This window comes from Gracilinanus agilis, chromosome 4 (assembly GCF_016433145.1).
Source record: "Gracilinanus agilis isolate LMUSP501 chromosome 4, AgileGrace, whole genome shotgun sequence".
NCBI lineage: Eukaryota > Metazoa > Chordata > Mammalia > Didelphimorphia > Didelphidae > Gracilinanus > Gracilinanus agilis.
The window spans coordinates 109,607,190-109,621,177 of record NC_058133.1 but is presented as its reverse complement, the minus strand read 5'-3'; the positions used below and the strand labels follow the sequence as shown (position 1 = coordinate 109,621,177).

General features: G+C 41.1%; 1 protein-coding gene across 1 annotated transcript in view; it reads right to left on the bottom strand.

Annotated features, from left to right (window-relative positions):
* The window catches only part of MFSD4A (major facilitator superfamily domain containing 4A), a 101,950-nt gene that overhangs the window by 15,711 nt on the left and 72,251 nt on the right, over positions 1–13,988 (bottom strand). The window contains exons 7-8 of the mRNA XM_044674934.1: positions 7,756–7,871; positions 6,786–6,959 (exon numbers count right to left, since the gene is read on the bottom strand). Of these exons, the coding sequence (XP_044530869.1) occupies positions 6,786–6,959; positions 7,756–7,871 (290 nt within the window). The remainder of the gene's footprint in view (positions 1–6,785; positions 6,960–7,755; positions 7,872–13,988) is intronic.

The following is a 13,988-nucleotide window of genomic DNA, read 5'->3' as shown; positions in this document are numbered from 1 at the left end:
ATGCTGAGGTGTCACCTTGCAACTAGCAGACTGGCCAATATGGTAGCAAAGGAAAGTGATAAATGTTAGAGGGGATGTGGTAAAATTTGGACACTAATACACTGCTGATGGATTTGTGAATTGGTTCAACCATTCTGGAGGGCAATTTAGAACTATGCACAAAGGGCTTTAAAAGAATGCATATCCTTTAATCCAGCCATATACCACTGCTGGATTTGTGCCCCAAAGAGATAATAAGGAAAAATACTTGTACAAAAATATTTATAGTTGCGCTTTTTGTGGTGGCAGAAAATTGGAAAATGAGGGGATGCCCTTCGATTGAGGAATGGCTGAACAAATTGTGGTATATGCTGGTGATGGAATACTATTGTGCTCAAAGAAATAATAAAATGGAGGAATTCCATGTGAACTGGAAAGACCTCCATGAACTAACTGATGCAGAGTGAAAGGAGCAGAACCAGGAGAATATTGTACACAGAGACTGATGCATTGTGGCACAAATTGAATGTAAATAGACTTTTCTACTAGTAGCAATGCAATGATATGGAACAATTCTGAGGGACATGAGAAAGAATGCTATCCATATCTAGGGAAAGAACTGTGGGAGTAGAAATGCAGAAGAAAAACATATGATTGATCATGTGGTTCAATAGGGATATGATTGGGGTTTTGGCTTTAAAAGATCACTCTACTGCAAATATGAATAATATGGAAAAAGGTTTTGAACAGTGATATATGTATAACCCAGTGTCATTGCTTGTCAGCTCCGGGAGGAAGGAGGGAAGAGGAGTGGGAAAAATCCTAATCATGTAACCATGGAAAAATATTCTAAATAAATAATAACCAAAAAATTAAAAAATAAAATAGCTTTCATTTCATCTAGCTCCCTAAGAAAATAATCATTCTATCTCAATTTAGCAAAGATTCTAAATGAACCCTTTCCAGATAAATTCTAGGTATTTTTCACATTTCTGTAAAAAAAAAATATGCAAACAACAACCCAAAAAACCACCACCAACTGATGCCAAGAGATCAGACTCCCAGTGAAATGAGAGAGAAGCGTATTCATAGGCTAACTGATAAGGGATTGTAGTGAGGAAGATAAGATTAGTTATTGATTAGGTATTAAGATGTATCTAGCAGGAAGGGGCTGGAGCTGGGAATTCCAGGATAGAATGAGGGAGCAGGAAGAAGTTACTTGTGCTCTGGGAAGGACTCCATTAGGGGGTTAACACACAAACTGTGGTTAGCCCTGGGAGCACTCAGAGTAAAAGGACATCCTATATCCTGATTTTCCCCTGGGATCCTGAGTGGTGGCATCTAGTAGAGAGAGAAGATCAACAGTCCTGTACCAAGGAAGAGGAGAAAGGTTTGAGATCTGGTGGACAGCGTTTCAAGCAAGCCCTTCCTACTTGGTACCTGAAACTACCTTGGCTCTTGGCATCCAGAGATCATCAGTGGATTGCAGTGAGAATTCCAAAGCCACAAAGCCCTAGCTGAGCTGCTCAAGCCTGGCAGGTTCCAGGTCTGAGGCAGTCACCCAGAGACTCCACTGCTCCTTGGGCCCTGTCAGTTTAGATTACTAAGTTAGTGTAGAAATAAGTCTTTCCTTTCCCTGTATATATTCCCCTGGTATAGAAATGGGTTGCATCTCATAGCTTGAGGGGTGAGATACTTAGAAGGCATCTTCATCCAAACCCCTCATTTTTTTTTTTTGCAAATTGGGAAAGGGAATTCCAGAGAAGTTAAGGGACTTGCCCAAGGTCACACAGGTAAGAAGTGGTCAGGTAGAATTTGAATTCCAGTTCTCTGACCCCAAATCCTACATTCTTTCCACTATACCATATTTCCTCTCTCATTAAGCAATTGATATCTTCATCTCTGAAATTCCTCCAACCTCTTCCACTCCCTTATTCCTACCAAGCCTACTTAGCATCATCATCTTTATCCCTAGGCTCTCCCAGTCCATCAGACTCCTTTTGGGCTTCATTTGCTTCAATCTCCTACCTAGATCCCATGGCCAGGTATTTCCCTAGCTTTCTGGACTCCTTCATCCCCTTGTTGTCTTTCTTCATTTTTTCCTGTGCCACCCCCCCAATTCCCTCATCTCTTTTCTGTCTATGTGTTATGGAAATGACCTTCTACTGGTGCACAAGCTTTCCCAGATCCTAGGAACTAGGATCTGGACCAAACTGATAGTGGGTCACATATATCGAGTCAGTGATGGATTTTAAGGAAGCATTGTGCCCCAAAGTAGAGGCAGCTATGCCGTGCAATGAATTTGAACTGAGCCTGGAGTCAGAAAGACCCTTCTTCCAGAGTTTACATCCCAGAAGTACAGATTTTGGCTCAATAGAAGAAATCCTTTTCTAACAAGTAGTTTTACAACAATGGTTGCCCAGTGAAGCAGTAACGTCACTGTTGCCAAAGAATCTATGCAGAAGCCAGACAAACCACTTGTTGGGCATGGGCTACAGAGGATCAATGCCTTGAGAGGGGTTGGACTGATACAGTGGAAAGAGGACTGGATTTAGAGATACGAGGCTTGGGTTCAAATGCTGGCTCTATCACAACCTCAATGACCTTAGGCAAGTGACTTAACCTCTTTAGATCTCAGTATCCTTGTCTGTAGAATGAGAGGCCTCCAAGGTCCCTTCTAGCTCCATGTCTATATTCCTATCATTCTATGATCCCTTGTCTAAATTCCTGTGACTCAATTGAGATGTGTTTCACACACCTAGAGCAGTTAGGTTGTACAGTGAATAGAGTGCTGGGCCTGGAGTTAGGAAGACCTGAGTTCAAATTTGGCCTGGATAAATCACTTAACCCTATCTGCTTCCGTTTCCTCATCTGCAAAATGAACTGGAGAAGGAAATGGCAAAACCGCTCCAGTATGTCTGCCAACAAAACCCCAAATGAGGGTCACAAAGAGTCAGACATGACTGAAACAACTGAACAACAACAAAATCCCACCCACCCCACCCCCAGCTTAAACTTACTATTACTGTAACCAATGTTGGGATGTTGATCCTTCCTCCTACCTTTTTGGTTTAAGTAACTGGGGAAAACAAAGTGTATTCACCCCAAGAGGGTACTGAGGTTTACTCCATGATTATGGGTAGGACTGGAAATGAGGGGGAAATGAAAAGGGGAAAGGAGAGAGAAAATAATCAAAGACAGTTATGGAAGGAGAGAACACAAAATCTCAGAACTGAGAGGGACACGAGGCCATCTCAGCCAGTTTTGTAGAGGTAGCCCATTATGCTTTTTGATAGCTTTAATTATTAGGAATTTTTCCTTATCTCAAATCTAAACCTGCCTCTTTACAACTTCTACCCATTACTCCTAATTCTACCCTCTGGCGATAAATGGAACATTTTGAATCCCTCTTCCACATGACATCCTTTCAAATATTTGAACAGTTATTAGACAATCAAGTGAATTCTCAAGATTAACTATTCCTGTTCTTTCTATTTGTCTTCATGAGGTATGACCCTGAGACCTTTACTATTCTGAATGACCTCTTCTGGGCATTTGAGCTTCTCTGGGTCTTCCCTAAAGGGGGACTTGAGTCTTTCCTTTGGAGCTTCCTATTTGTCTTGCACTGGCTGCCTACACTCCAACCTCTATCTCTGAACCAAAGCTCATGCTCCCATATCTGTACTCCTTAGGCTCCTCTTTGGTGAGCATTCTCCTTCTCTTTTCCGGTCCCCCACGCACCAGGCACTTCGCAACCATTTCCATGCCATGCTTCCATGTGCACATACTCTTCCCATTTCAAGTTCCCACTCTAGTTCTAAGAACAAAGTAATCATATCCATACTTCCATTCCTGGAAAGGGCATCTCAATCAATTGTCCTATGACTCCAATCGCTCACTATTCCCTGTGATTTTCCTGTCCGAAACACTCCTCCTTGGTTGCCACTTCCTTTATGTGTTGTCTATCAGAATGTTGGCTTATACTTGGGCCCCCCACACAGTACCTGGCATGTATTGCTGTTATTGTTTTCACCATTTCACTTGTATCTGACTCTGTGACCCATGGATTTGCCTGTGGCGTTTTCTTAGCAAAGATACTGGAAGTGGTCTGCCATTTCCCTCTCCAGTGTGTCCATATTTTACAAATTTAAAAATTTGCATTTTACCAAGGAACTAAGGCAAAGAGGGGTTAAGTGACTCATCCAGGGTCACATAGCTAATAAGTGTCTGAAGTCACATTTGAACTCAGTTCTTCCTGACTCCGTGCCCATTGTACACTTAGCTACCAATAATAAATGTGTTCTTATCCTTTCATTCACTCAAATTCGTTCTAGCCTGGCCTGAGGAACCAAAGAATTCAATGGTTGTTCTTCAGAATCTATCACCCTCTCTCTTCCTTTATGATCTACAGAGAACAGCTAGAGAGCAATAGACTAAGATGGGACTTGAGGCAGGGAGAGGCAATGCCAGTTTGTCATTTGGTCAAGAAGCATTTATGAAGCTCTTCCTCTGTGCCAGGCATTGTGTACAAAGGAGGGTACATATGTATGTCCTAAAGCAATTCACATTCTCTTAGGGAAGACACCATGCAAACATACAAGCTAGATGGGAGACAGAGCAGATGGAAGGTAATTTCAGAAGGAATGCACTACCACGGGGAGAACCTGGGAAAGGCCTTCTGTGGGAGGTGGGATTTGAAATGAGTCTTGGAGAAAGTCAGGAGGTGGAGGTGAGGAGGAAGAGCATTCCAGGTATAAGGGACAGCTATTGAAAAGGCACTGATTAGGGGAGCATGGAAAATTTTACCTGTCAGATAAATGGAGAAGGGAGGATTTGTGATCAAATGAGATATGGAGCATTCTGGGACATAAAATGGATAATTTTGATTACATTTAATTAAAAAGGTTTCACACAAATGAAAGCAATGTAGCCAAGATTAGAAGGAAAGCAGGAAACTGGAGTAAAATTTTTATAGCGAATTTCTCTGGTTAAGGCCTCATTTCTCAAATATACAGAGAACTGAGTCAAATTCATAAGAATATGAGTCATTCCCCAGTTGATGAAGGGTCAAAGGATATGAGCAAGCAGTTTTCAGAAGAAGAAATCAAAGCTATCACTAAATCATATAAAAAAATGCACTAAATCATTATCGATCGGGAAAATGCAAATTGAAACAACTCTGAGGTATTGCTTCATACCTATCAGGTCGGCTAATTTGACAGAAGAGGAAAACACTAAATGTTGAAGAAAATGTGGTAAAATTGGGATACTGTTGTCCTGATGGCTGAGTTGTGAACGAATTCAGCCCTTCTGGGGAGCAATTTGGAATTATGCCCAATGGGCTATAAAACCATGCATCCCTTTGACCCAGAGATACCACTGCTAGGTCTATATCCAAAAGAGATCAAAGAAAAAGGGCCCATTTATACAAAAATATTTATGGCAGCTCTTTTAGTGGTGGCAATGAATTGGAAGTTGAGGGGATGAATATCAATTGGGGATATTGTGAAATTAGAAAGAACAAAACTTAATTGATTAAAAATGTGGAGTGAGGGGGCAGCTGGGTAGCTCAGTGGATTGAGAGTCAGGCCTAGAGATGGGAGGTCCTAGATTCAAATCTGACCTCAGACACCTCCCAGCTGTGTGATCCTGGGCAAGTCACTTGACCCCCATTGCCTACCCTTACCACTCTTCTGCCTTGGAGCCAATACACAATATTGACTCCAAGATGGAAGGTAAGGGTTTAAAAAATGTGGGGTGAATTTGATAAAGCAGTTGAGGAAATCAGCACAGTGAATAGAACACCAGGCCAGGAGTCAGGAAGCCTCATTTTCTGAGTTCAAATCTGACCTTAAACACTTCTAACTGGAAAGTCACTTTACCTTATTTGCCTCTGTTTCCTCATCTGTAGAATGAGCTGGTGAAGGAAATGGTAAACCATTCCAGTATCTTTCCCAAGAAAACCCCAACTTGGATCATGAAGAGTCAGATAGGCCTGAAAGACATCTAACACAGACCCTCTCATTTTTACTCAAGAAGAAACTGAGCCCCAGTGAGGGGCCAGTGATTTACCCGAAGTCAGAGTCAGTAGGTGGCAGGGCTGAGTTTCAAACCAAGGTCCTTTCACTCCAAATCCAGTATTGTTCAGAGAATATTAGAGCTGGGAGGAAGCTTATTGCAATGTTGTAATTTTAGGACTAGGGAAAAGAGAAATGAAAGGCCTTGCCCTAGGTCTCATAGCTAAGTCACCTTTTTATGAACTCTTCTCTTCTCTATTCTAGCACCTACCATCTGCCCACATGCCCATCCCAATGTTGTTGAAGAATCACATTACAAGGGGCAGCTAGGTAGCACAGTGGATAGAGGGCCAGACTTGGAATCAGGAGGACCTGGATTCAAGTTGGACCTCAGATGCTTCTTAGCTGTGTGATCTTGGCAAGTCACTTGACCCCGATTGTCTATCCCTTGCCAGTCTTCTGTCTTAGCATCAATACTAAGGGGGGCAATTAGGTGGCTCAGAAGATAGTCAGACCTGGAGATGGAAGGTCCTGGGTTCAAATCTGACCACAGACACTTCCTAGCTGTAAAACCCTGGGCAAGTCACTTAACTCCATTGCCTAGCCCTTACCACTCTTGGAACTAGTACACACTATTTATTCTAAGATGAGAGGGTAAGGGTTTAAAAAAAAAAAGAATTGATACTATAAAAGGTAAAGGTTTAAAAATAAACAAATAGGGGTGGGGGGTTAGAAGGGTGGAAGAAGGACAGACTTGACCTAACCTGAATTGCAGTATTGTGAACATACCAAGTTGATGAAGACCATGGTGGCTGGCTTCAACCGAGAAGAGATAGGGATGGAGATGAGCCGGCCTAAGGTGACAAAGCCCCAGAAGATGCTGGGAAGGTAGCCAGCTACCTTATGTCCTATGAAGAGTGGATCATCTACTGCGTAGGTGTATATAAAGGCAGAATATTCACCCTGTGAAGAAACCAGTGTAGACCAAGTGAGGCCACTGTCTTTTCTGACCAGCACCCCACACTGGTAGCCTCAAGTTTCTTCATCTGTAAAGTGGGGACAATAGGAGCACCAACTCAGGATTTTGTAAATCACTCTGTAAACTTTAAAGCACTATTTAAATATGAACTATTGTTATTGGTGATGATCAAGGATTTCATTGGCATAGGGGACTGCTGGTGAAGGAACTCCCTCTACCAATGAGCCTGGGTCACTGGGAAGATAGTGGCACCCTCAATATTAATAGGAAAATTTGGAAAAGGGCAGAGTTTGGGGGATGGTATAATAGCAACTTATAATCTTAGAGAATTGCCCAGAATGCCAAGGGGTTGTTATCTTGCCCAGAATCACTTAAGGAGTATGTAGCAGAGTAGGACCTGGACCATACTGACTATCATTATCAGCATCATCATCATTATCATCACTGCCACCACCATCATCATTCCCAATACCCAGGCTACTAGATTCTTCAAGGACCTCTCCCTGAGAAGCCCCATTATGCTCTCCCTTTCTGCCCGCACCACTGATGTCGAACTGGAAACTGGCTTCCTTTCTTCTACCCATATCCTCACTTATATATGAACTTATTACTTGATGAAGAGCCCCCTGGGAACAGAAAGAAAGAGAGACTACTTAGGGTAGCTTTGTCCTTGAAGATCTCGATGTGGCTTGCTCCCCCCAATACCTAATCCTGGATTACTGGCTTTGGCTGTAAGGGTTGTGATTTAGCCCAGAGCTTGCCCCTTCTGAGCCTGCTCACCATAATTCCATCAGTCATGAATAGCACCAGGGCTGCAGTGATGTGAATGGCAAAGAAGGAACAAGAGGCTCCTTGAAAATTCTTCTTTTGACAACAGCTGAACAGGTCTCCATGCCCTGGCGGAATAAAATACAGAGAAGTGTGTAAGGGACAAGGGGGGTTTACCAGTTCTTCCTTCAACCCATTCTGTAGAGGACTTGGGTGAGCAAAGAGGAGATAAAGCTTAGGATCCAATCTGACCACCTCCACCTATTCCAGCTTTTATTTGCTTGCCTGGAAGTTGGCACAGATGATCCCTTTTCTAACTCACTACTGGGTGAAATCGAAGCCTGGGGAGTTTCAATGACTTGCCAAAGATCATAATGCACCAGGGAGTTAGAGAGTGTTGTCACCATTATGAATACCTTGTTGAATACTTCATGCATCCCCGATTATATTCACGTGAGTAATTCCTCCACAAATATGGATCCTACCTTTCCATGCCTTAGTAACCAATTTTTATGAGTTTCTGGGATTGAAAAGATCCATTATCTGGGAACTAGCCTAGTAATAAGCCTTCATGATCTTGGCTCCATCATTGGGCCTCAAACGACAGGCACATAGTGCCCAGAGTGCCAAAGCTGAGTGCTGTGCCTAAAAACCACTTCAGCTTGGTAGGATATGCTGAGGCTTGGACAGGATTGATATTACTCATGAAACATTGGTAGCATAACAGGGGACTTTAGTGGGAGGTCATTATTAACAATGATAATAGAATTACAGACTCGGATGATCCAATTTTGAAAGTAAACACAGAAGTTATCTAGTCCGATCTGAATAGGAATCCGCTCTACAATATCCCTGACAAACTTCTAAAATGAGGACCTTTTTGGTCTTATAACATATAACGTAGAGTTTTTATCTTTATTGAATCCCCCCACCCCAATTATATGTAGGTGGTTGTTGTTGTTTTTATTTTGAATATTTCCCCATAGTTACATATTTCATGTTGTTGTTGTTGTTGTTAAATAAAACCCTTGCTATTGGTTCTAAGGCAGAAGAGTGGTAAGGGCTAGGCAATGAGGGTTAAGTGACTTGTCCAGGGCCACAAAGCTAGGAAATGTCTGAGACCAGATTTGAACCCAGGACCTCTCATCTTTAGGCCTGGCTCTCTATCCACTGAGCCCACTCAGCTGCCCCCTATATGTAGTTTTTAACATTTGTTTTCTGACATTTTTCAATCCAAATTTTCTCCCTCCCTTTCTCCTCTCTCCCTTCCCTGAGACAGTATGCAATCTGACATAGATCATACATGTGCTATCATGTATTACATATTTCCATATTCATCATGTTGTGAAAAAAGATATATATGATGCATACTAGAAAAACTCATAAAGGAAATAAAGTGAAAAGTGATCTCCTTCGATCTGCATTCAGCCTCCATCAGTTCCTTCTGTGGTGGGAGAGAGCATTTTTTATCATGAGAACCTTGGAATTGTCTTAGATCCTAGCATTGCTGATAATAGCATAACACAATCTTTTTTATTTGTTATGGGCACTTTTGTCATTCTGATGGAAGCCTACTGTCTCCTTCTCAGAACAATGTATTTTTTTTAGTCTTAGGAACATCTCTAAGACAGGGAAAGGGCTAGGCAAACAGGGTTAAGTGACTTGCCCAAAATCACACAGCTAGGAAGAATCTGAGGGTATATTTGAACTTATGTCCTCCTGACTCCAGGGCTGGTGCTGTATCTACTGAGCCACTTAGCTGCTCCAGACGATGTAATTTTTGTTGTTGTTTAGTTGTTTCAGTCATGTCTTATTCTTTGTGATCCTATTTGGGGTTTCCTTGATAAAGACGCTAGAGTGGTTTGCCATTTACTTCTTCAGCTCATTTTACAGGTGAGGAAACTGAGGCAAACCAAATTAAGTGATTTGCCCTGGGTCACACAGCTAGTGAGTGAGGTTAGATTTGAACTCAGGTCTTCCTAACTCTAGATCAAGTGCTCTATCTACTGTGCCATCTTGCTATATTTAAATGCATAAAATAAAATACTTGGTATTGCAAAAGAAACCAATTTTATAAAAATACACTTATCAACATATATTATTTTTAAAAGTTCATAGGCTTTTGGTTAAGAACCTTTCATCTATCTATCTCTCTATCTATCTCTCTATTTCTCTATCTCTCTCTCTAGCTCTCTATCTCCATCTCTCTCTTTGTCTATCTACCTATCGATTAAGTATTTATTAAGAACTTACTTTGTGCTGGGATGAAAAGAAAAGCAAAACCACTGTCCCTTGACCTTAGGGAGCTTACATTCTAACGTGGGAAGACAACCCATAAAGGGAAGCTAAAAGAGGGGAGGGCTCACAGGCACTACTTCATGCTTTGGTGCTATCTGAAGGTAAGGAGGAAGCCTGGACCTGCACAAGATAAAGCAAAACCTCCCTCATCAGAACTCAGTATAGTTCTGGGCCAAAGTACAAATTTCTGGTGAGGAGGAAGTAGAGAAGAAGGCTAGAATGGAGGTGGCATGGTTTGGAGCTGGCATCTACTTGGAGACCTAGATGGAAGGAGGCTCCACTTTGGAACCACTCTAATTATTGGAAAGCTTTGCTATTGAGGCCTTGTATGGTCCTCATGTTGTATGGGTACCCACAGAGCAATCGGGCTTTTCATTCATGGGTATCCCTAACTTTCACTATGTCATTGGCCCAACTTTTTTACCAGGCTGATATTTTTCTAATGATGTAAGTTCCCTTGCTTGTCTTGGGTATTGTTCTTTGGTTGGGTGTTACTGGCTGCTTGTCTCACCATGAACCTCTTTACCTTTTCAGTGATTCTCAGCTTTAGTTCTTTAGACTCTGTTTAATTCCAAAATTTAGAGTTACATATCACCAGAAAAAAAAAAATGATGTTAAACAGAAAGGCTTTCATTCCAGGGTCCTTGTAGTTTCTTGTAGGCAATCCAACCTCTTCTCTTCTTCAAGGTCAGTTTTGGGCCCACACCACTGTCCACTTTCAGTGTCTGTCCAAGGTAAACATACTCATGAAAAACCTCTATAACTTTTCCATCCAATTTCCTAGGCAAAAGGCACTCTTCACCTACTTCCCCTTGTGTGGATAATTAGGCTGAATTCTCTAAAGTTGTTTTTTTCTTTTTTTTTTAAACCCTTAACTTCTGTATATTGGCTCCTAGGTGGAAGAGTGGTAAGGGTGGGCAATGGGGGTCAAGTGACTTGCCCAGGGTCACACAGCTGGGAAGTGTCTGAGGCCGGATTCGAACCTAGGACCTCCCATCTCTAGGCCTGACTCTCAATCCACTGAGCTACCCAGCTGCCCCTGAATTCTCTAGATTTATTAATGGATCTTACTTAAGAGGCTTTGTAGTACTTAATACAATCTACACTTTGTGTTTCATAAAGAGGAAAATCTGGAGATCCTTCTTCTTCAATTTGGTGCTGACACTGGGCCTCCTCCACGACAGTGGTGAACACCTTTGGAGAGTGCTATCTACTTCTTTTATGTTTCACTTGACATTTATGCATAATCACAAAGTCATCAGTCATCTCTGTTGTTACAGCTTTCCATGAACCCTGTAGGCTTTTAACATAATATATGGAAAGCATCACAAGAAGCCGAGAGGGATTTTGTATCCTCTCTATCTTTCAATCAGCTGTGTAATCGTAAGGTTGTGAGTTACTATGAAATATCATTTGTGAAGGCCTGCCCATTCCTTTTTCTACCTTCATCAAGGATTTCCTCAAATGATTTTCATAAAAAAATTTCATATAGACTACAAAGTAAATATATGGGGTGGTATATGTTGACATTCTCTTGAGTCCTTTTTTTTGAGCAATTATAAGAACCAGTATTTTTTTTCTATTCTTTTTCTAATTTTTTATTAGGTTCCTTGAAAACTGATCCTTCCATGCCTTCAAAACCAGATGTTCTTTGGGTACATCTGATCTAGTTCTACTGCTTTTCTCCTCCTTGTTTCTTTCATACCATTTTGACTTGCTCATGAAGCACATCATAGCTTAAATTTGGTAGTTTTATTGTCTTTGGTGATAACATAAAGGGTTTATTTACAGCAAAGAATCTTTGCAGATCTCCATTCTTTGGGCATTTGATGAACTATTTGAGGAACTTCACCCAGTTTTGATGACCTATGCATGTTTATGATGAGAAATTTTTTCCATTTGTTCAGTAGGGAGTGGCGTGGTGGTGAGAATGACAGATTACAGTTGCATGTAAAAAATAAAGAAATTAATTAAAAATATATTGATCATGAAACATTAAAAACCTGCACAGAAGAAAGTTCAGAAGGAGGCTCAGACAAGCAGGAAAGTTTTTTTTTATTATAAGCATTGATTAATAATAATATTTAATATCATTTCTTATTATTTTAGCAATTGTTATAAAATAATTATCAAACTTAATTTATATTTAAACACCAAAGCTATACACAATAGAAGTCTATACTTTTATATACAACCTTCCTTCTTTTCTTCTTTATTTATTAAAATATTTGTGTTTCTTAAGTTCTGGAGCCATCTTGAATAGGCTCTCTGGGGCTGATTGTTAAATTTGCATTGGGAGCATTTATGCCACCAAAGGGTTATGACTGACTTGGTTGATTGTCTTTCCTTAACACAGTGATAGAGGGCAGCTGGGTAGCTCAGTGGATTGAGAGTCAGGCCTAGAGATGGGAGGTCCTAGGTTCAAATCTGGCCTCAGCCACTTCCCAGCTGTGTGACCCTGGGCAAGTCACTTGACCCCCATTGCCTACCCTTACCACTCTTCCACCAAGGAGCCAATACACAGAAGTTAAGGTTTAAAAAAAAAAAGACAGTGATAGATAAAGATGTTAGTAACGTAGATTAAACTTAAAAGTGTGCTGTGCACATGTATATATATATATATATATTTTTTTAAGTTGGAGATCAAATTATTAAACATTTTCTAGCACACCACTGGTTAAATTCCTAACAAAAAGAAAAGTATAAGAAAGAATAAAGTATGTGATCAATGCTGGAGACTTCTGAACATTCTTTAAGCCTTTTTCCTTAATTATTTCCCAATAGATTTTTCATCACCTCGCTTTGTACCAACATAATTGAATACAAGGTTTTTTTGACAGTTCCATTTGGAGGGTCATTTTATCCTTTGTGGAGCTCTTCTACCTTTTCATATTCTGTGTTGGATGTTGACACAAATGTTGTGATTACTTTTAGGGTGGTGTTTTTGCAAATATGTATCATGAGCACCGTGATCTAACTTAACTAATGTCTTATGAAATAATGTTTCCTATGACCTTTGGTTGCATGAGAGAAACAATTTTGTCAACTTCTTTGTTATTATTGTTGTTTGTCCTTCGTTTTCAAAGAGGACAAGTGACATCGTAGGGTGATGTCTTATTCGTTATTGGTTGGATTTAAGTGAGGCAGAGTCCCCCAAAGCCATCAGCCTCCTCTCTCTCTCAGAGTCACCCAATGGCAAGACAAGAGTCAGAACCCCTGGGGACGGCTTGGGATGCAGTGGATGACCTTGGTGTCTTTCATGTCTGATCAAGCTCTAGGAGATCTGCAGAGTCTGCTTCGGCTACCTTCACAGCTCTTCTCTGCCCATTCTGCCAGGAGAAATCTTCGCCTGCCTAGAGCAGACATCCCCACCTCATGCCCTGATGGGTCTGTCATTATCCTCACACTGGTCGAGCCCATCTGCCAAGGTGGTTTTACCTGGGTGTGGCCTCTGCATGCTGCAGCCATCTCCTTTATTTGCCTCTCCAACACCAACTTGTAAACCATCCCTCGGTTTGGCTGCGACTTCCTTTCATCCTCTGCTTTTATTTTAAGTAAACATGTCAAGATCAGTCTGAGTCACTTCTGCTAGGAAATGTCCTATTTCTTGGTCATTGAAGAAGGATCATAGGATTGTAACCTGGGTTTTAAGCTCAGCCTAAGGTGTTTTCACACTGGGGCATTTGTAGCAGGATTTGTTTGGTAGATAGAATGCTGGTGTGATACTAGAGGTGCTGTCTGTCCCATGTAGGAGGTGATTGCTTCCCTGGTACCCTTCCCTCACTACCCTTTCTTCTCCCTTCATGGCCATTTGCGTGCCTTCAATGGCCTTCTCTCTTTGTTCTTTTTTTAAATTTATTTTTAAAATTTTTTTTATTAGACATTTATTAATATTCGTTTTTAACCTGTTTACATACTTTATGCCCCTACTTTCTCCTTCACCCCCC